At 61.2% G+C, this 21,112-nt stretch overlaps 1 protein-coding gene across 1 annotated transcript in view; it reads right to left on the reverse strand.

Moving 5' to 3' along the window:
* The window catches only part of Lrp5 (LDL receptor related protein 5), a 93,993-nt gene that overhangs the window by 46,858 nt on the left and 26,023 nt on the right, over positions 1–21,112 (reverse strand). Inside the window, exons 2-5 of the mRNA XM_047516413.1 lie at positions 17,830–18,226; positions 12,152–12,349; positions 10,162–10,358; positions 8,842–8,973 (exon numbers count right to left, since the gene is read on the reverse strand). Coding sequence (XP_047372369.1) covers positions 8,842–8,973; positions 10,162–10,358; positions 12,152–12,349; positions 17,830–18,226 — 924 coding nt within the window. The remainder of the gene's footprint in view (positions 1–8,841; positions 8,974–10,161; positions 10,359–12,151; positions 12,350–17,829; positions 18,227–21,112) is intronic.

Genomic DNA, 21,112 nt, shown 5'->3' on the forward strand with positions numbered 1-21,112 from the left:
TGCCTGCAACCCCAGGCCGGAGCAGCTGTCCCCTGTGCAGCTCGCCCGAGCGGCCCAGCGCGCGCGCACAGAAAGGCTGCACCGGAGGGGGTCAGCGCCAGCGTCAGGCCCGCTTGCAGGCGGGCCCCTTCCTCCACACGCCCCGCCCAACACCAGCTCCTATGCAGACAGACACGCTGTCAGCTCCCCGTTCACTGAGGGGCCAGGAGCAGCCTGACCTGCTTCCTACCTGTGAGTCGGGCCAACATGGACCTCCAGGGGCCAGAGGATCCTGTGATAAAGTCCGTGACCTGAATCCCAGCACTAGGCCCCCTCCCTGTGCATTAAACACACGCCCCAGGGAGAGTGAGTGAGGAGACAAGTGAAGAGTAGCTTTGTCAGGCCAGGGGTGCTAGCTGTCCCTGGAACCCCAGCTACTCGGGAGGCTGAGGCAGGAGGATCATTGAGTTTGAGACCAGCCCCAGCAACTTAGTGAGACCTTGTTTCAAAATAATAATAAATTAAAAAGTCTGGGGATGTAGTTCGGTGGTAAAGCACCCCCAGTGCCCCACCCCCAGGAAAAGAAAAGAATGACGTTGTTGGGTGAATTAAAGGTGAGTCGCCTGGATGTCTGAGGCATAGGGACAGGGGTGAGGGACTATAAAATAGTGGGCGACTTGGCTGCATCCCACCCCTTCAGGCACAGGCTCAACTCTTCAAAAAGCCAGCACGGTGTGGGGGGTGGTTCCAAGCCCAGGCATACAGTAAGTGTTCAATAAACAGCAGTGATCATTTAGCTGTTGATTTAAGCACAGTCCTATGGCTCCTGAAGCTGGCGATGGCTTGACAGGCAGGTGGTCCTGCCGCTCTGTACCACAGCCCGGGGCATCTACAAAAGCGAGCCCCCAGGCAGTGTGTGTGGCATTGGGCTGGGCAGCCCCTGGGGCCAAGATGCCCAGGCCCAGTTCCCACCTGTGGCTGTGAGCACGCTCTCACACTGTAGTGACAGGTCCCTGCTCACGAAGCACCCGCACTCTCCATGCAGCTTCTGCAAGGTGGGAAGGAGGACAGGGCTCAGGGCTGTGCCCACCGGGGCAGCCCCCAGCAGATCCGAGGCTGCCGGCCCCCACCCTGCCTCGGTGGCAGGCAGTGGCCAGGAGGACAGGTCAGGGTGCACTGTAAAAATGCCACTTCTGCGGGTCACAGGCAGTCACTGCCAGCTGCTCAGGTGGCACCACCCAAGTCAAGGGCAAAGCTTTCCAGCTTTGCAGTTTGCCCCTCGGAGGCAGGAACCCACTCGCCATTCCCAGGGGGACGCCACAGAGGACCTGCACTCCACAGCCAAGCGGAAGGCAGGAGAACAGAACCAGGCCTTGGGGTGTCAGCATCTGCCTGGTGCTGGGGCCACTCGCTGGACCCGGGAGGCCCCGCTGCTGCGTTCAGAGTCCTCCTGATGCCAGCTCTGCTGAGGTCCTCGGAACTTCAGCGCTCCACCAAATGCCCAATGCCCCAGGCTCCTTGCCTGGGCCGGCAGGGAGGTGGAGAAGCCGGAATCCCTCTCCCTGCAGCGAGGAGGAAGCAGAGCCCACATGCCCGGCCCCTCCCAGAGCTGGGAACCAAGAGACCTGGAGCTACAGCTGGCATCTGAGCGAGCCTGGGCAGTGGGCTGGACAGGAGCAGACCACCACGGCTACGGAACCGGGGAAAAGGCAGGCAAGGCTGGACCTTTCCAGGTCCCCTCTGAAGACACGCCCCTGGCCCAGAGGGCCCCCCGAGCACACTTAGCCTAGCGACATCTGCCCCCTGGGCACATGTAACTGGACGGGAGGGCACAGGCACAGGCCTAGTCAGGGGAACCCAGACAGGGTGTCCCAGGCAAGAGCAGCTGACAGCCAGCAGGCAGTCCAGGGGCTCCCTGGCACCGTCAGAAGTTCTTTCCATGACTCCAAAGGCCAACCAGAGCCATCCAAGCCCCAGAAAAGCCTGAGGCCAGGCTGAAGCTGGGCGTGGGACACCAAAGAGACTGCGTGAGCAAGACCCCGGAGGACGCTGCAGCCCGGGGAAGGTGCCGGCCGCAGGGCCCGCCCACAGGAGGATCTGTCCCACCTGTACCCAGGCCCGGGACAAGTCTCCTCCAAGAGCAGCACCTTCCCTGTCCCCTCCCAGCCCAGGAGCCAGTGCTGGGACCGAGACCCCGAAGAGCACACTCTGCCCTGTGGTTCCACTTCCGCGATGTTCTGGAACAGGCAGCACCGAGCCCGGTGTCAGAGGCTGGACAGGGCTGCCCGCAGGGGTGCAGAGGGGCACCAGGGAACGTCCCAGGAGACGGAAATTCTATCTGGTGTGGGGTGGTCATGCAGACGCCAGCAACCAGCAACGCTCATCAGAACAAACACTTAAAACATGCGTTGTATCATCTGCAAGCAGGACCTTGGTTAAGGGGACCCGGGGCGCTCGGCTGCGCCTCCGTTTCCTGGACTGTGCGGTCTGCTTTCCTAGCTATTAAAAATTCACGGCCTGTGGCTGAGAACAGCAGCTGCCTTCTGTTTGCAAAGTCACTGCCAATCAGGGCCGGCGCACCCCCCACAGGGCCTCCCTTCTTTTCCCTTTGACCTACTTCCCTGATAAGTGACGAGACAGCCAGACTCTGGGAACAAATGCGCTGTTATTCCCGGCCCTGAGCCGTAGGCTGCAGGCTACCTTGGCTAATCCACCAGGACAGACAGACAGACGGGAGGGTCTGAAGACAGGGGCCTGGGTCGTCTGTCCATCACACCAACAGTGGAGCCCTCTGTTCCTCCTGCTACCCCCACCCGGCCACACTTTTTTTTGTTTCCTGTCCCTGATGGACGGACATCTGTTAAAGCTATGTCCTGCGAGGTGCGGAGGGGTCCACACCCACTGCTCAGCCTCAGCCTGGCCTGGAGAGGGCCAGCAGGGGTGCAGAGCTGCCTGGACCTCAGGGGCCCCTAGGTCACCTGGCCGGGTCATCGTGGCCGTGAGCAGCAGGACACATGTCACAAAGCTTGCTGCCCAAGCCCTGAGGCAAGGAAGGCATGGGTGACAGAAGTCAGGGAGACAGGGCGGGACTCTGGGAGGCTGGCGGCAAGGGGCAGCGGCCACTCCCTAGCCAGGCCCCGCGACTGCTGTTTTTAGCCCAATCCACATAATTGGAAAAACATGGGGAAAACCAAAGCTGCCTGCGGAGGCTGCCGCAGGGGTGGGAGGGGGCCAGCCCTGCTGAGGACGGGCAGGCGGCCTCCATGCCTCCGGGGGAGCCTGGGTCTCAACGCCGCTGAGAGGCTGAGACCCCAGAGCCAACGGTCACAGCCCGCGGAGGGCCTCGGGACCCTGGACGCCCGGGATGGGATGCAGAGGAGCCCACGTCCACGCGGGGAGGGCTGGGTCCAGCGTCCAGTCCGTGCAGAGCCCACGGGACTGTGAGAAGTTCTTTCCGTAAGCTTGTCCTTGGGCCACCGACCACGCTGAGTAGCAGCCCTTCTGCTGACCCCACATCACTGTAGACACAGCAGCTCAGGGGACGTGGGCAGTGCTGTCCCCCTGCTGGGCACCACTCGTCCGCCCACTGGGGTCCTGCATGCCACCGTCTCAGCGCCCTCCTGGGGAAAGTTGGGCTGGCCTCCACCTGCGCTGACTCAGGGAAAGCAGGGCTCAGGCTCAGACCCCTTCACCTCCGGCACCCAGCCTGAGAGCTCAGCCCCACATGCGCCCCAGAGTCTACTTCAAACCCAGCGCGCCACCCCGCAGCCTCCCTGCCCAGCCCAGGACAACACGGGTCCACGGGACAGGGAGCCACGCAGGCTGCGAGCTCCCGGAACGAACTCCCTGCTCCTCGGTCAGGTGGCCTGCCTGCCCGTCCACGTGTGGGGCACTTCCTGGCCCCACCACCAGCCCGGACGTCCGGAGCCGATCCGAACACTCAGGGAAGAACTGCTTCCTTGGCATCAGATAGACTGCCCGCCTGGCTCCCAGTTCAAGTCCAACTCCAAGGGCGACTCCTGTTGCTGAGCAGCCAGGCCCTCCTCCAGCCACTCCACGGCCTACTGTTCCGTCCCCTTTCCACGGATGAGGGAACCGCAGCACACAGAGGCCACGCCTTTTCACAGTCGTGGTATGAATTCCAGTGACAAGGACGGCTGAACATCGGGGCTCTGCGTCCTGGGCGTGCCCAGCACGGCGTCTCTTCACCTCGTCTGTGGCCAGCTCCCTGCTAAGGAGCAGCCACGCTTGGCAGCCCAGTCCGCCTGGCTGCACGTCCCTCGCTCCAGCGCTCCCTCCTAGAATACCTGCAAGTCCCACCGGCACGGCCTCTCCCTCCACTTCCTCATTTCCAGTTCCCCACGGGCCTTTCCTGTAGCCCAGTGCCACCCCAGGAATCCCTGCACCAGGGTCTTGGTTCTTCGTAGTACCCTCCGCGCCCACCATGGGACGCTGGTCCTCATGGATTCCGCAGCCAAGAGGAGATCCCCACACAACCTCTGGCCTCCATCCTCCAACCGGACACCTCAGACGCCTCCGGGACACCGGCAGCCCACCACAGGCACTGCTCCCTTCCAGCCGGTTCTGGCCTGTCCTGACTTCCCTGCTGGCCCGGTGCCCTGCACGAGGCCTCTGCCCACCGAGACCTCAAAGCCAGGCCGACAGTAGTGACAGAAAACAGAATTCAGCGTTCCCTCCATCTTGTTCTCGTGTAACCAGCTACTATCTCCCGGCGGTTTTCGCCATCACAGGGCTACAGCGCCAGCAGCCGCAACCCACACTCCACACTCCCACCTGTCCCCAGGCCCCGCTAGGTTAGGAGCCACGACAAGGTAGAAGCCGGAATCTGCAGAAGGGCCTGTGGTGGGCAACCCTGGATTCCAGGGCTCTCCTCAGTTCTGCTGACTCTTTGCCACCCCAGCCACCCAGGAAACCTCAGGAGGGCCCAGGGCAGGGAGGCAGAAGCCACGGTCAGCACCCACCACCACCCAGCCCACCCGGGAGAACCCACGGTGGGGCCCTGCCTGGGACCACGACTGGAGGCAGTAAGGCCCAGTCCTCCTCCAGAACGAGGCCCGTGGCAGCCCTCTCGGGCAGCGCTGGGCCTCCCCCTCCTCTTGACCTCACGCCCTACACAGGGGTCGGCAGCCAAAGCAAAAAAACTCCAGCTCAGCATACAAAAGTCCCCGCAGACACCCCGCCTGGACGCCCCAGCCCAAGGCACGCCCCACCCAAGCGGGGCCTCCGATGGTGACAAGAACACTCTCCTCCTTGCACTCTGTCCTCCGGGGAGTCTCTGCCTCTGGCGGGGCGACAGTTCTCCTGACGACAGGGTCAGGCCCCTCAACAGCTGTGTCCGGGGGACTGTGGTGGCTGGTCATCCCTGCTCAAGGCGGCCAGGAGCTGTGCAGCCCCCCACCGCGCTGGACTGGGGAGCTCCAGCAGGAGGGGCAGGGCTTGCCACCGATCCACTGTGATGCTCCACTGGTGCCTGTGGCGGCAGCACCATGCCACAGAGCCGCCAGGACCCACTGCCAGCCCACAGTGCCGGCACCTCCGGGAAGCCCTCCCGCCCGGGCTCTGCAACCTCACCTGGCCCACACGGTCACCCACGGGGCTGCTCTGGCCACACGGGGAAAGGAGTTAACATCTGCAGAAGAACTCGATGCCCTCAGAGGCCTCAGCTGCGGGCGGCCATCCCCAGGGCCCCGGGCTCTCGCTAGGGGAACGGAGGGGGCGGGGAACCAGAGAGGAGTCAGAACTGTGTCAGCCCGGACCCTCTGCCTCCTGGGGTTAGAAGAGAAGTCAGCGCCTCCCGGCCCCCCTGACAGCCCACCCAGAGGACCCATGCAGGGGGCAGGCAAATCCAGACCTCCAGCAAAGCCGCCCAGTTCTTGCAGGCCTGGTGTTGGCCACAGGACCTGAGGTCACACTGCTAACTCGATGGGGGTTGTGGGGGGTGGACACAGTGCCACAGACTGTGCCAGGCACCAAGAATTCCAGAGGCACCCTGCCCAGTGCTTGCGATCACTCACATCCAGGTCCCCGTCCCAGAGGAGGACAGCGGGCCCAGCAAGGTCCCAGGCACTCTGCCCCTGAAGGACCTGCAGCGCTGCAGGGACAAGCCCTCCTGGGAACATCAGGCTTTTCCAGCTGTGCGACATCACTGGGCTGTGCCTCTGGGATTCTTCCAAGGTCCGCCTCCTACGTTCCCCACGCCTCCCAAGGCCCACTAGCCAAAGCTGCCACACACGGTCCTCCGTCAGGAAGTTGCCTGTCAGGCGCTACAGCAAGATCCAGTTTTGGGGATCCAGTTTTGTCTTCCCCCTAACTCCTTCCACACACTGCCTGCCTCAGGATACCTAGCCGGCAGAGCTGGCAACCACGCCTGAACCCAGCCAGACCTAGCCTCCCAGAGCAGACACCACCAGCCGATGCGGCACAGGGTTCAGGCAGGTAGCAGCAACCAGCGAGGCCACCCTCTCCTGCCAGATCCTGACTGACACCCTGCAATCAGGGGCCAGTTCCACCCTGAAACAAGCTCCTGGAAACAAGCTTCTTGTCCACTGATGGATGGACAAGAAGGTGGTGGGAAGGAGAGAAACCAAACTCTAAGGAGACCAAAGTTGGCCTGAGCACCCAACCGTCAAGCACCCCTCTCCAGTGGAGTCTGAGAAGCTGAGGTAACTTTCCCCTCCAGGGAGTGGGCAGGGGCCCTGGACAGGGAGACCAAGGCCTTGTTCCGCCAGGCAGGACATAAGGCATCAGCAACCCGTGCCCTAGGGGAACTGGGAGATTCTAACTTCTAGAACTATCTGTCAAGTGCTGTGGGGTCCCCAGGCTGGTGACATGCCCTAGGTCTTCTCATCTGAAAAAGGAGAGGGTTAATCCCACGCAGTAGAGCTGCTCCTCCAACCACTTCAGAGTACATGTGATCCACCCTGAACCTGCTCAGTCCAGACCCCTGTGGTGGCTGAGTCACTCAGTGGTAACCTGCCTGGACCTCCTCACTCAGACCAGTTTCCCCCTCAGCATTACCCCCCCAGAGGACCCCAGGGTGAACAAAGAGCTGGTCTTCCCAGATGGTCCCCAAGATGCCAAATCACTCACTAAATAGGAGTATCACCACCTCGCTCCCCATCTCCTGCCCTGGTCCAATAGCATAAAACTCCAGAAGGCAGAAATTTTGTTTGCACTGTTCTCTGCAGGGTTTCAAGTGCCTAGGAATAGTGCAGCACACAGCAAGTGCTCAATAAATGCTCTAAATGAGAAAAAGAATGAACAAATGAATAGATGGGTAGATGGAGCATGAATGGATGGATGGATGAATAGATGGAGCATGAATGGATGGATGAATAGATGGAGCATGAATGGATGGATGGATAGACAGATGAATGGATGGATGAATGAATAGATAGAGCATGGATGGATGGTTGGATGGATGGACAGATGGATAAATGAATGAAAAGATGGAGCATGGATAGACGGACAGACAGATGAATGAATAAAGGGAGCATGGGTGGATGGATGAATGGATGGGTGGATGGATGGATGGATGGGTGGATGGATGGATGAAAGGGAGGATGAGCAGATGGGTGGACGAATGGAATGAACAGAGCATGAATGGATGCACATAGCACAGTGAGGCAGCTTCTCAGGCAAGTCCCAGCTCTGAGCAGCTCGAGCCTTACTGTAAGAGAACCAGAAGGGTGGGTCACCCACGTCTCCAGCTGTACAAAGGTGGCGCCTCTCCCTCCCCCAGCTCAGGAAAACAAGGCCTCTGTTGGGGACAACAACTATGCCCTGCAGGAGCCAGAGCGGCTGTGGTGAAACAGCAGAGTCGCCCTTCATTTAAGACACTCTGTTCTGGGAAAGAGAAGAAGCAAATCCAGACTGGAAAGTCCTCTCCTGAAGCCACAGTCCTGTGAGGAGCAGATGAGAGAGCCCACCCCCACCAGGCCACCATGCCCCCCAACCCCCACCACTGCACACAAAAGCAGATCGCAGCCCTTGAGAACAGAGGGGTAAGGAAGTCGCCCCGAGCTTGGGGAGCAGCTGGCCTGGAGTGTGAGGATCCCTCCACCCACATGGTCTCCAGCACAGAGCTCCCAGCAGGCTGCTCCCGAGGCCTGCCCCACGGGGCCAGCTCTTGGAGACCAGATCACATGAGCAGCCCCTGCCTTCCTCTTCCTCAAGTGGGACAAGGGTGCAGAAAGTAGGCCCTTTCCCCCCTGCTAGCTGGGCCCTGTCACCTCCATGAAACGGTACTGATCCCAGGGATGGTCACTTTCCTGACCTCTGCTACTGACCCTCTCACTGAACAGGCCCCAGCATCAGCCCCAAAGGCCAGGCCAGCTGTGCCGAGCCCTAAAGTAGGCATGGCCTGCATCCTGGACAGGCACAAGTCCCCAAAGAGCCCACCAGAGCCTGACACCTGGAAACATGGGTGCTCAGCAGGCGCTGCGGAGGCGGGGACGCTGGCTTGCTGCAGGACAATGGCAACGGGAGCCCCTGCCACAGCCAGGGCCCAGGACGGCGAGCAGAGGGCGGCAGAACCTTCAAAGGAAAGTCATAGGGCATGTGGGAGGGGGGACGTGACTCCAGGAGCCAAGGAAAATCCCCGGGAAGGCAGCTGGCCTGGACCTCCATGGCAGGTGACGACGGCAGACACACCAGGAATCAGACACAAGGGCAAGACCCACTGCAAGTCCTAGTCCACGAGGAGACACAGGTGAAAGAGCAGGAGGCCGGAGAGCCCCCGTGCCCCAGGGCGCCACAAGGACACGGGCCTGGCCACGCCCAGGCCTCTGCTCCACAGCAGGCGGGCCAGCCCCTCCCGCCAGCCCCCGCCTCGCGGCTCACCTGCCTTGCACGTCCGGCCGTCCTCCTGCAGCTGCACGCCCGTGGGGCAGGCGCACGTGAAGAAGGGCTCCCGCGGGGACAGGAGGCACAGGTGGGAGCAGCCGCCGTTGTCCTCCTCGCACCGCGTGTGCACTGGGAGAGCGACAGAGGCAGAGTTCCAGACAGCGTCGCGGCCCTCGCGGCCACCCAGACCCCACCCCTGCGCTGCCCCTCCATCCCAAGCAGGCCAGCGCCCAGCCTCCCCATCCGTCCCCCAGGACAGTCCTGTGTGTCCCTCTGCCCCAGTGCCACCCTCAGGTGGGCATTAGTACCCTTCCGCACAGGCGCCAGTCCAACCCACCTCACCACTGACCACCCACCAAGTCGGGCCTCCAGCCTCAGCAGCTGTCCTGTGGTTTCTCCAAAATGGCCACGACTCTCCCAGTCCTGCTTCTGCCCTGGAGTGAACATTCTCCCCACCCTGTGCTCCTCCAGCAGGAAGACCTTCCTCTTCTACAGGGCCCCCCACGAAAGCCTCCACGCTCCCGTGGCAGGAGCCTAGGACCTGCCCTAGTGGCAATAATGGGGACCCTGGAGAGGACAGCTTCTCTGCCTTTGGTGTGCCAGGACCCTGCCGGCTCCGTGGCGGTAACTCTGCTCAGTCCTGGGGAAGCCTCTTGGGGAGCCAAGTTCAGTGTTTCCCCAAACCCTTCTGTGACAAGGAGCAAATGAAACAAACTCGGCAAATGTTCTTAGGAGCCCTGCTACCCAGGGGAAGGGTGGGCTTGGCTCCCAGAAACCGAATGAACTGGAACAGCCTGGCTGCAGGGATCTGCCCACCAAGGTGGCTGAGGAGCGACGGCTGCCCGCAGGCAGCGGGTTGGAGGACCACGCTGTTCTCACCGGAAACCAACCCCAGGGAGCCCCTGGCCTGTACAGAGAACGGCTGTCCCCTGCACCCCCACTCTGGAGTGCCAAGTTCGAGCCTTCAACAATGGCTGGGTCAGAAATCTCCACTCCTGGTCTCAGCATCAGGCCGAGAACCACCAACTGAGAGCAGACTCTGCACACAAATCCCCCCCCAGGCCTTTACAGCGGGGCAGCCTTCCCAGGGAATCCCACTGCCGCCTCAGGTCCTGAAAGTCGCCCCTCGCGAGCTCTCCAGAGCACCCCTGGCCCTGGCCGGCCTGCCCAGCTCCACGCACACCTCTCCCAAGCACCCCAAGCGTGGCTTCTGCAGGGAAGCGGCCCTTGCCTGCCGTAGGAGGGCCAGGCAGCATCTCCCAGGGGAGGGTGGACTCCGCCCCGCCCAGCCATGTCCCGTGCACAACGGCCACTCACAGGAAGGCTGTCGCTCCTGGCTGAGCACCTGGATGTCCATGGGGGAGTACAGGGCGCTGAGGATCTCCTTCCGCTTCTCCCCGGTCCTCTTGTTACAGGCATGAATGGAGCGGGTCTGCCAGTCGGTCCAGTACAGAGTGTCCCCAGAAAGCGTCAGGGCAAAGGGGTGTGTCAGACTGCCCTCCACCACTTTCTGCCTGCAGAGGGGAGGCAGAGGGTGAAGGCATCAGGACGGCCCGGAGGCCACCGAGACAAGGTCATCCTCGGCTCCGCAAGTCCTCTGTGGTCACCGCAGACCTGTTTGGTCCAACAGACGCAGGTGGCCATGAGTGGCCACAGGTGTGCCTCTCCAGCAAGCCCCTCCTAGGGTGTGAGGAGCATCTCCAGAGCCCAGCCAGCCTCTGCTGCCTGCAACGGTGACACAGGGGTCCCCAGGCAAAGTGCCCCCAAAGAAGAAAGGAGGAAGCAAAAGGCAAACAGGAGCCACAGCCAGGAGAAGAGCTGGGAGAGGCCAGGCCCCGGCCTGAGGCTTTCCAGCCAGTGCAATGTGGCAAGTGCACCTGCTCATCCAGACAGCCCATGAGTGACAGCTTCAGAGTAAACAACTTGGCATCACACGAGAAGAAGGCTTCTTTTCTGTGTGCTCAGAAGGCCCGGCAAAGGGGCCACGCATAACGAGGTCATGGGCCTGGTGACAGGATCGTGATCCAGGCAGCCAGTAAGGTGCAATGATGTGCTTAATGACCTTCCCCGCCATGACTGGCTCTGACCAGCTGTGTGGCTTTGGGTGAGCTCACGTGCCTCTCTGTCTACCATCCTACAGGGAGTGGTAGTAGCGAGCACTTCGCAGGGTCCATGTGAGCAGCAGAAGAACTCACAAACAGCCCTGGGGAAAGCCGTGCTACTGAAGGTCATCCACCGCGGCCGCCAGGTTTCAGCTGCTGTCACTGCTGTCCTCCTGTCATGACCCCCAGCTGGCAGCCTTTCTGACCTCTGACCCACCCTTCCTAAGTGCAGGACCTCCAGCTCCCAGGAACCATGCCCCCCCGGGGGGTGACGCATGCTCCTGGGGATGGCAGGACAATGTGTCAATGCAGCCAAGACGCAGGCGCCAGGAGACCAGGAGGCCTCGTCCCCAGAGCGAGCCTGACATGGAGCCTTGTGGGTCAGTCACGCCTTTGATGACAGAAGCCCTCGCTGATCTCTGACCTGAGCCAGAACTGCCCGCCCCTACCCGCGCACAAAGACACCCGAGCGGGTTCAGGCTAGGAAGCACTGGGGTATGCTGGCACAGGAGGCTGGGGCGGCGTGAAGCAGATCCCTGAAGTCCTCAGGTCTGTGCACGTGGGCACCCGCCTGTTTTTGCAGAAATCCAGCCAGGAGACCTCCCAGGAAGGGTTGCCTCCGACCTGGGATCAGCTCCTGCCAGGCCAGTGCAGAGACGGGTTCTGCACTCCCAGGAGGCTCCCCCAGACCCAGTGCAGTCAGCAGCAGGGTCTGGCCAAGGAGTGAACTGCCTTGGCCTGCACATAAGGACATGATCTACAGGGTAGGAAGCAGCAGGATGCTAAGGCCACGTGGACCAGACAGCTCTAAAAGTAATTACCCAGTGAGGCAAAAATCCTCCCTATTCACTTTTTCATCTGACCCATTTTACAGAGCACCTACTATGTGCAAAGCCCTCTGGCAAGACTGGGGTTTACAGTGATACTAGGGAAGCCCTGCTGCCGCCGAGGCAGGATGTATGTGGTGAGGTGAGCCCTTCCCAGCCCCATCAGGTCACAGTTCCTTATTCACAATTCTGAAATTCAAAACCTTCTGAAAACTGCACGTTTCTGTGGCTCATGTGGCAGCAAACACACGTTCTGAATTCCTCGGGTCCCCAGGGCATCAGATGAGCACCTGAGCCCTGATCGAGGAAGGCGCACCTCGGGCAGCCCGGGGGAAGCAGGGTGGGGGGTGGGGGTGCCCCGCGCCGGCGGCCACTCACCGGAAGGAGCCGTCCAGGTTGGCGCGGTGGATGAAGCTGAGCTTGGCATCGGCCCAATAGAGCTTCTGCTCCTCCAGGTCAATGGTCAGCCCGTTGGGCCAGTAAATGTCGGAGTCCACGATGATCTTCCGGGTGCTGCCATCCATGCCCGCACGCTCGATCCGGGGCGTCTCCCCCCAGTCTGTCCAGTACATGTACCTAGCAGGAGGGCGAGGGGGAGAGCAGGGCTCGCGAGCTGCAGACCGCCTCCCCTCCTAAGGAGCACCCTGAAGCTTGCCGTTAGGGGTGACCCAGTACAGTAGAGGGGTCAGGTGCCCTCAGCTGGGGCTCCGACGGAGTCACGTGCTGCTTAAGACAGCAACAGCTGAAGAACTTGAGTGTGTTCTCAAGAATGGTGAGAAGCATCCCCAGTACCAAAAAAAAAAAGAATGGTGAGAAGCACATCAGAACTCAGGTGATCCACCCCGTCCCGACAGCCCAGGTGGCCCACACAGACCAGGATGGCCACGACTCAGTCCGGGATATCTGCATGTGGCCAGTGTTTGGAAAGTCCCTGAGCAGCCCTGACTGTACATTTCCAATTTGCTCTCGGCTAACAAGACGCTCCAGGCACCCTCCCCTTTCACAAACAGAAATAGTTCTCACTTTTAACTGGTGGTATAAGTGTGCGGGTCCCTAAATTACTTAACAAGCTCTGTGTTCCGTGTTCAGCTGCCTGAGTTTTTGCAACTATGAAATGACCCTCTAAAAGGCAATTCAGAAGATGCAGGATACAATTGGTCAGTGCTCAAATGGAATGAGGCCCCGGACAGACACAGAGGAGCCCGCCACGCCTGTAAGTGAACTAGGCCAATCCCAGAAGACTGCCTACGGCAACACGACACAATCACACCGATGCGACCTCCGGGAAAGGCAAGGAAAACAGTCAGCACCAAGATCGGTAGTGGCCAGGGGTGGGGTGGGGGAGACAAACAGGCGGCGTGCAGGTGGCCTGGGGCAGTGACACTCTCCTGTAGGATTCCGTCATGACGGATGCGGAACGTCACACAGAACGTGCGCCACCGGCAGGGACCAGACTGTGGACAGCCCCGGACTGTGGGGAGGATGAAGACCAGAGTGGTTTCCCTGGTGGTAACACAGGAGCTGCTCTGGCAGGGAGGCTGACAGCGGAGGTGGTTGGGGCGTGGGAAGCACCCCATTCTGTTCAAATTCCTATACACCCAAAACTGCTCTAAAAAGAGTGTATCAAGAAGAGCAAAGCCGTGCACACAGAGACAGCAGACAGACGGCGGTAGCTGCCGCGGGCATCTGGGCGGCACTGGCTTTGCCGGTCACCTTCTCCAGGTTCCAGCAAGGGCAGGAGCACAGTCCACAAGAACCAGGGCTCCTGTGCTATCTGTCCTTCGGCCAGTGAGCTGAGAAGTGAGCTGACACGGTGCAGCGACACAGCGCCTGGGAGCACGGCCCACCTGCGGACACCCGAGACCACCACAGGCGGTGTGCATGGGTGCCGGGCACGGGCCCACCTGCAAGCACCCGAGACCACCACAGGCGGTGTGCATCAGTGCCGGGCACGGCTCCTCAGCAGACCCAGAGGGGGCCAGGCCGGCCCGGAGGACATGAGGCTCCTGTCCCAAGTGGCGAAGGACAAGCCACATGGCAGGGAGAGAAGGGCACAGCCCCAGGCCACCCTGTAAGGAGCTGGCCTCCCACTCCTGGCCCTTGCAAGAGGAGCACAGGGACACCTCTCGGACAGCCCGGTTCTGTGGGCCGGTGGTTCCTCCTCTCCTCTGCTCATCTGCCTCAGTCCCTGACAAGCTGTCCCCCTCCCTGGCCTCCTCCTATAGAAGAAAAATTCATTAGTTTCAGAAACTATGAGGGGCCAAAGTGGTGGCCGGGACAGCAGGGAAGCCAGCAGGTGTCACTTGAGGGTCTCCCTCTCCAGCAGCAGAGGGAAGGTGACTGGATGCACAGCTGCCTCCACCAGCCTACCATGTGCCCCTGCCTCTCAGCAGTGGTCACTTCTGATCCAGGACCACCAGGCCTTCCAAGGGGCTGCGGCAGGATCCACAGCAACAGGGGTGCAGGGGCTTCACGGAAAACGCACCCCTCCTTGCACCGAGGCCAAGGTCAACCTCCCTGGGACAGGAGGCCAGGGCACCCTTCCCATGGACGCCATCCTCCTAGAGGCGGGGAGAGCCAGACTGGATCCCACTCCACAGACGAGGTGGCGAGGCCCCCCAGGTTGCCTGTGTGGGTCCCACATGCGCGAGTGGCCACGCCAGGAGCAGAGTATGGCTGTCTGGCTAAGGCCCGAGCCTGACCATGGGATGAGTCACCCCCTTGCCAGCAGGGTCAGCGCAGGGGTGAGCTCTTCCAGGCAGCCTGAGGCCTGAAGGTGCCCAGCTTGAAGGTCTGGGACAGACCCCCTCCCTTCCCCAAGCTGTCCCACCCCCAGCAGTCTGGAAAGAGCCCAGGGCCCCCAGCCACTGAGAAGGCAGCGAGAGGCCCGACCTTGGAGTGGCACACAGATCACCCCAGAAGTTGCCCTTTGGCCCCAGGGAACAGCCGGAAGCCGCCAAGCGCGGGGCTCCACGTGGAGCGGAACTCACATTCCTTCCCCTGGTTTCATAACAGCGCCTGCTGGTTTCCTTAAATGGGGAATTTGCGAGCCGGCTGGTTACCAGACCCACTTGGCACAGACGTGCCTGTGCACAGTCTCCAGGGCTGCCACAGGCTGCTGGACCCCAGAGAGGGAACGCCACCTCCCGGGAGGGCCCCGCGCAGCTCGGCCACTGTGCTGGGGCTGTGCTGCTCCAGGGAGGGCCCTGTGTCCTGAAGAGAGGAGGGTTAGCTGGATGCCCAGCGGCCACTGCAACCCAGATGCCCCTAGCTGAATCTCAGGGCCTCCCAGCTGTGGGGCTCCCGGTTGCGTGCAGGCCGAGGTGCCCGTTCTCCCCTGGCGAGGGCTAAGGCCAGTGTCCCCTCATCTGAGGAGGGATGCATGGTGTGGAGAGCACGAGGAGCTAGCAGGAGCTCCAGCAGGATGGGGAGGGGGCCGGGTTGCTCCCTGTGCCCACGGCCTCCCCACACCCACCCTACCCTCAGCACAGCGGACCTGGTAGGGACGCAGAGCCCCACATCCTGGACTGTCCAGGCTTCCGTGGGTCGGCTGAAGCCCTCAGTCCTGGGTGACCTAAGGGGACAGACGAGACACCTGAAAACTCAGTCATGTTCACACATGAATTGGGGACCACAGGCCAGCATCCCCGCCTGCCTGGAGACTGGGGTACGGCACCCCCGGCCTCCACTCTCCTTCCCCAGACGCACCGTCGGCCGGGGAAGCTGTGGAGGGACGGAGGGCAGCAACACCCAGGTCAGCCTCGCCCCGGGGCAGAGACGGACGGCAGCCACAGCGACAGTCCCGGGAGGACTTCTGGGGAAGGACTCGGAGGCCAGGGCACAAATGACCCATTCAGAACATTCACGAGGAAAATCAGTCAAAAACGGCTGGCGGGACCTCGGAGGTGGCTCAGGCAAAGCCAAGCCGGAGGCGAGATGTGAACACCTCCCAACCGAGCACCCACCACCAGGCACCCTCGACCTAGTACCAAGATCCTTCCCATCAAGCACCTCCCAAAGGAGCAGCAAGCATCTCCTGACCACCATGGCAGAGAGCCACCCAGAAGTACCAAGAGAAACCTGCACAGACGCAGAGACTCTCATCGTAACAGCAGCAATACTACTGAATTCACTGGCCGCCCGCGGGGTTTCCCCGTGACACAGGACACGGTCACACCTCTGTACAGATGGAGACCCCGAGGGGCAGGGCAGAATGGCGCCACCCTTGCCTCTTATCTTTCTCTCTAGCCACAGGCGGGTGCCAACAGATGCAGCTGCTTCTGACGGCTCTTCAAGGCCACTGCCTGGCTCCTGGCCCACAGCCCCTCCAATGCCTGACTGTGCCCTCCGGGCCGGGGGGGCCACTTCAGTATGAGTCAGCCCAGGAGACCCCCCTCGAGCGCTGTCCCCCACGACCCCAGCTTTCGCCCTCCCCAGGGTCTTCACTCCTGGTTCCGTTTGCAGCGGTGTCTTCCTCAGACAGTCGCCGAGTCTCACATGACCCAAAGCAGAGCTCTGCCAGAAAGGCGGCAGGGGCCTTCCCAGCTCCCAGGCGTCACCCCTCAGCCCCATCCTCGGGCCTCCCTGTTCTCCTGGTGGCATGTGTCCCTCTCAGACATGCCACCCACTTACCATGCTCCCCCGGCGCACCGTGACAGCCTCAAGGGCAGAGACCTGCTGGGCCACCACACTGTGCACAGGTGCGGCTGAGGCTCATTGAACCCCTGCTGGCAAGGGAGAGCCAAGAGTCCAGCACAGGAGGGCCAGAGACAGATGGAGTCCACTGCTGGGCAGACCCTGCACCAGCCTGGGCTGCCACCCTCCAGTCGGCTGCCGCCTTCAGCTCCTGGCAGGAGGTGGCCGTGTCAGCCAAGGCAGTCGAGGACTGAGCCACACTGCAGCTCAGGGGAGGTTGGAGATGCTGCCCAGGCAGCAGAGGCCTTCCTGGCAGGGGGGTGGCCAGCTCACCTGGGGGAGGTCACCCAGCACGGCAGCCCAGGAAGCTGGGCTGGGGAGTGCCCCAGGTAGAGGGGAAACCCCACCCCACCCCGGGGTGCGTGAACACACGCCTGCGCACACCCATGCACAACACAGGCCTCGCCCCACGTGCGCGCACACACACCTGTTCTCGCGAGGACACAGGTGCCCGTCCACCCTCACGCACGCTACACCTGCACAGACACAGGCCCCGCCCTGCCCCGTCTCGTCGCCAGACTTGCTCACACGCGTGGCCAGCGTCAGAGGCTCCAGCTGTCCCCACCTGTCCCCACGCTCAGAACCAGACAGAGCACCTCCCGGCAGCACAGCCAGCAGGGTAACCATCCACTCCCGCCCTCCAAATGCCCCCGGCAGGGGCAGTGACATGCGCATGTCCAAACCGGCCTCTCGCTGCCTGGCTTCTGCACGGGCGCAGATGCACAGGTGGCGTCACCCTGGGGCGGGGCGGCCACGGCAAGCTAAGGTGCCAGGACTGGAGCAGGGGCCTCCGGAGCTCAGACAGCACCCCCGTACCAGGCACGGCCCCCCATGAGGGCGTCCAGACCCCAGGTCGCAGGGAGGAGGGATGTGGAGCGTGGCGAGCAGCCCCTGAGCCTGGGCAGGCGCACAGCCACCTCTGGGAGGTCAACCTTGAAGACCTGGACAAGCCCTGCGGGGGTGCCCAGCACCCAGGGGGGCCTCTCACAGGCTACTGAGGTCAGCGGGTGAGCACAAAGGCAAACCAGTTCCATGGGCCCTGAGGCAAAAGACAAGCGGAGAAGAGGTCTGGCCACTCTGTGGCTGAACCAACGCGGACCAGGGCCCGCACGGCAGGGCAGAGCACGTGCCACACCCTGTGCCACCTCCCAGGGAGGAGAGGCAAGCGGGGGTGGGGGGATGGAGGAAACCGTTCCCAAAGAGTCACTCACCACCCGGGCCTGCACCTCGGCGGGCGTTCTTAGCCTGGCCGCCACCTGGACTCACAGCTGCCCCGACCTCCCAGGGCAAAGGGGAGCTCAGCCAGCCCAGAGGGAGACCCTGCACCCCACAAGGAACCAGAACGGAAGCAGCAGGTTTACCCATGAGCGGGGTCCAGGGCGATGGCTCGGGGCTGGTCGAGGTCCTGCCAGAAGAGCACCTTCCGGGATGTGCCGTTGAGGTTGGCCACCTCGATGCGGTTGGTCTCAGAGTCCGTCCAGTAGAGCTTTTTGCCAACCCAGTCGCAGGCCAGGCCGTCGGGCGAGACCAGGCCGGAGATGACCACGTTCTGCGTGGCCGCACCCGAGTGGTTGAGGTAGGTCTGCTTGATAGCCTCCTCGCTCACGTCTGTCCAGTACACGGCCCCCTTGGAGAACTGGAAGTCCACGGCAGCCGCGTCCTCCAGGCCGCTGGCCACGATGGTGGACTCCAGCTTGACCCCGCCGGCATCCACCAGCCGCACGTCCCGACGGTTGGCAAACAGCAGGAGCGGCGAGGCTGCGGGACAGAAGCAGAGCGTGAGGGCGGCGGGCAGACCTTCGAGGTGCACGGCCCCAGGGCCAGGGAGCACAAGGCGGTCCGGGCCCCCGGCCTGCACCCAGGACCTCGGCCTGTTCTCACAAGCACCCCAAAAAGCCATCTTAGGCCTTTATCAGCCGACTCTCCTTCGCAAAGCTACAGACCACTGGGGTCTCCTGGACAGATGGGGACCCACTGACCTGCATCCCCACTGCTCCCAGGAGGGCCCTTGGAAAAAGACCAAAGTAACTACCCTCCAGAGCTGGAGATCGCTGTGCCAGGAGCGAGGCTACCCAGGGGCAGGGCAGAGGAGACGGGCCCGGGCAGTGGGGTTCAGCACTCACAGCCAGGACGAGCACTAGCTCAAATCCAGGTCCCTCCTGCTCCCAGGAGCCCCTCTGCGGGAAGGCAGGACACGTGGAAGACCTGGGGTCAGGAGCCCCCTACGGCAAGGGCCCCCAACCCCCACAGCACCATCGCCACTCTCAGGGCCACAGCTCCTGGCGGCGGGAAGCAAGAGTGTGAAAACCCAAAGGTGGGAAGGCACGGGCCACCAGGCAGAAGAATCGGATTCACGAAACTCAGCATTTTCTGGGTCAAAAGACATCGTTATGGTTTGGATATGAGGTGTCCCCAGTAAAACTCCTGTGTTCGAAAATGCAAGAACGTTCAAAGGCGAAATGACCAATGATGAGCTGCAAACTCATCAGCGGACTGATCCATGTGATGGACTGATCATTCAAATGGTCTAATGGGTGGACACTGTAGGCAGGGAGGGCGTGGCTGCAGAAGTAGGTCACTGGGGACAAGGCCTTGAGGACTATGTCTTGTCCCTGGCTCCTCTCTCCCACCCTCTCCCGCCCTTTTCTCCTTCTGTTTCCTGGCAGCCATGATGAAGCAGCTTTCTTCCACCACACCTTCCACCGTGATGCTCTGCCTCACCCTGGGCCCAGAGCAATGGAGTTGGCCGACCCTGTACCCAACCTCTGGAACTGTGAGCCAAAATAAACCTTCCCTGCTCTGTATTGTTCTTGTCGGGTATTGCGGTCACAGAGACTCAAAGCTGACTAACAGAAACGATCACAGAGTAAAAAAGCAACGGCAGAACGGCAGAACAACTTTGCAAGTTGGTTAATCTCTGATAAGGGATTAATATCGGGAATATATAGGAAACTCCTAAAAGTCAACAACAAAAACAAACTACTCAACCGAAAATAGTCAAAGGACTTGAATATAACACCTCCAAAAAAGATATAAAAATGGCCAAATAGGCACATGAAAAATGTTCAAGGTCACTAATCATTGGGGAAATGTAAATCAAAACCACCTGGCAACCACTGGGATGCCTGCTATTAAAAATAAAAAACAAAAAATAAAAAACCAAAATCACCATCATTGGTACTGACAGGAAAAAGTTAGAACCCACATGCACTGCTGGTAGAAACATACACTAGGACAGTCACTGTGGGAAATGTATGGTGTCCCTCAAACATTAAAAATAGAATCACCAAACAACTCAGCAATTCCAGTGTTGAATCTATATCCAAAAGGGCTGGTGAAAGCAGGGTCTCAGAGAGATATTTTTACACCCGAGTTCAAGCAGTATCATTCGCAACAGCTAAAATGTGGAAGCAAGCCAAGCGTCCACTGACAGGTGGATGGAATATTACTCAGTCACAAAAAGAGAGGAAGTCCCGACACTTGCTGCTGTACGTATGAGCCCTGAGGACATTACACTGAGTGAAACAAACCAGTCACAGAGGATGACACTGTACAACTCCACTTACAGGGAAGTCCCTGGAGCAGTCAGACTCAGAGACAAAACAGGACAGAAGCTGCCAACAGCAGGGACAGAGCTTAACGGAGACAGAGTTTCCCTTTGGGAAGATGAAACAGTTGTAGAGGCGGGTGGTGGTGACAGTCACCGACCCATGCACTTGCCCGTGGTTAAGATGGTAAAGTTCATGCATATTCTACCACTGGGAAGAAGGAAAGGAAATCACACAATGTCACCTGCCATTCCGACCTCACACAGCGATGGCCCCAGCAGAGGACGTGTGTACCAAACTTTACCCTCCCTGCCCCAAACAGAGTAAGGAAAACTGATCCAGGCTGGCAGCTTCCCGGCGCCCGCAGGGATGCACCTGCTGGCAGGCAGACGTCATCCCCCTTGATGGGGCAGAGGATGAGGCCGAGAGGAATCTGCAAGGCCAAGGCCAAAGCCCTGGGCAGCGAAGGCCTGGGGCTGAGGAACCCCACGCCAGGCTGCTCCCCGAGTGTTCAGTGTGCATAAATGCGTCCCTTTCCTGTGTGTATATCCTTCGATGAAAAGGTTCTGAAAATTGAAAACAGAACTCTCGGGTTCCCTGCTGAGCCCCCCAGCCTGAAACCACCGCTCCCTGGACAGCTCCTCAGGGGCCGAGGGCCTGGGGCGGGCGCTCCACGGCCCCGCCATCTCAGGATGCCCTGCCCGGGGCTGCCCGCTGCAGTTCCCTGTGGATGCTGGGGGGGTCTGCAGCACCCGCCCCAGCCCAGGGGCACCCCAACTCCAAGATGACAAGGAAGCAGGTGGGCTGTCCAGAAAGGTCCCAGTCCCTGTCCCCAAGCTCTGGGCACACCAAAAGGCTGGGGGACACAGTGAGAAGCCAGCCCCGAGGGGGACGGTGGAGGCGGGATCACAGCCAGGACAGGGGTGAGGCCAGGTGGCCGGCTTGTCCCTCCCCTCTGTGACCTGCCTGGGCACGTGGACATTCCTAGCTGTGGTTCCGGGAGTCACGAAGCCTTCGGAGGAGCAGGTTCTCTCCCAGACTCCCAGAGGTGCACCCACAGGGCCAGGCCCCCTGAGGTCCCCCTACCAGGGTGGGC

This window comes from Sciurus carolinensis, chromosome 11 (assembly GCF_902686445.1).
Source record: "Sciurus carolinensis chromosome 11, mSciCar1.2, whole genome shotgun sequence".
In the NCBI taxonomy this organism is placed as follows: domain Eukaryota; kingdom Metazoa; phylum Chordata; class Mammalia; order Rodentia; family Sciuridae; genus Sciurus; species Sciurus carolinensis.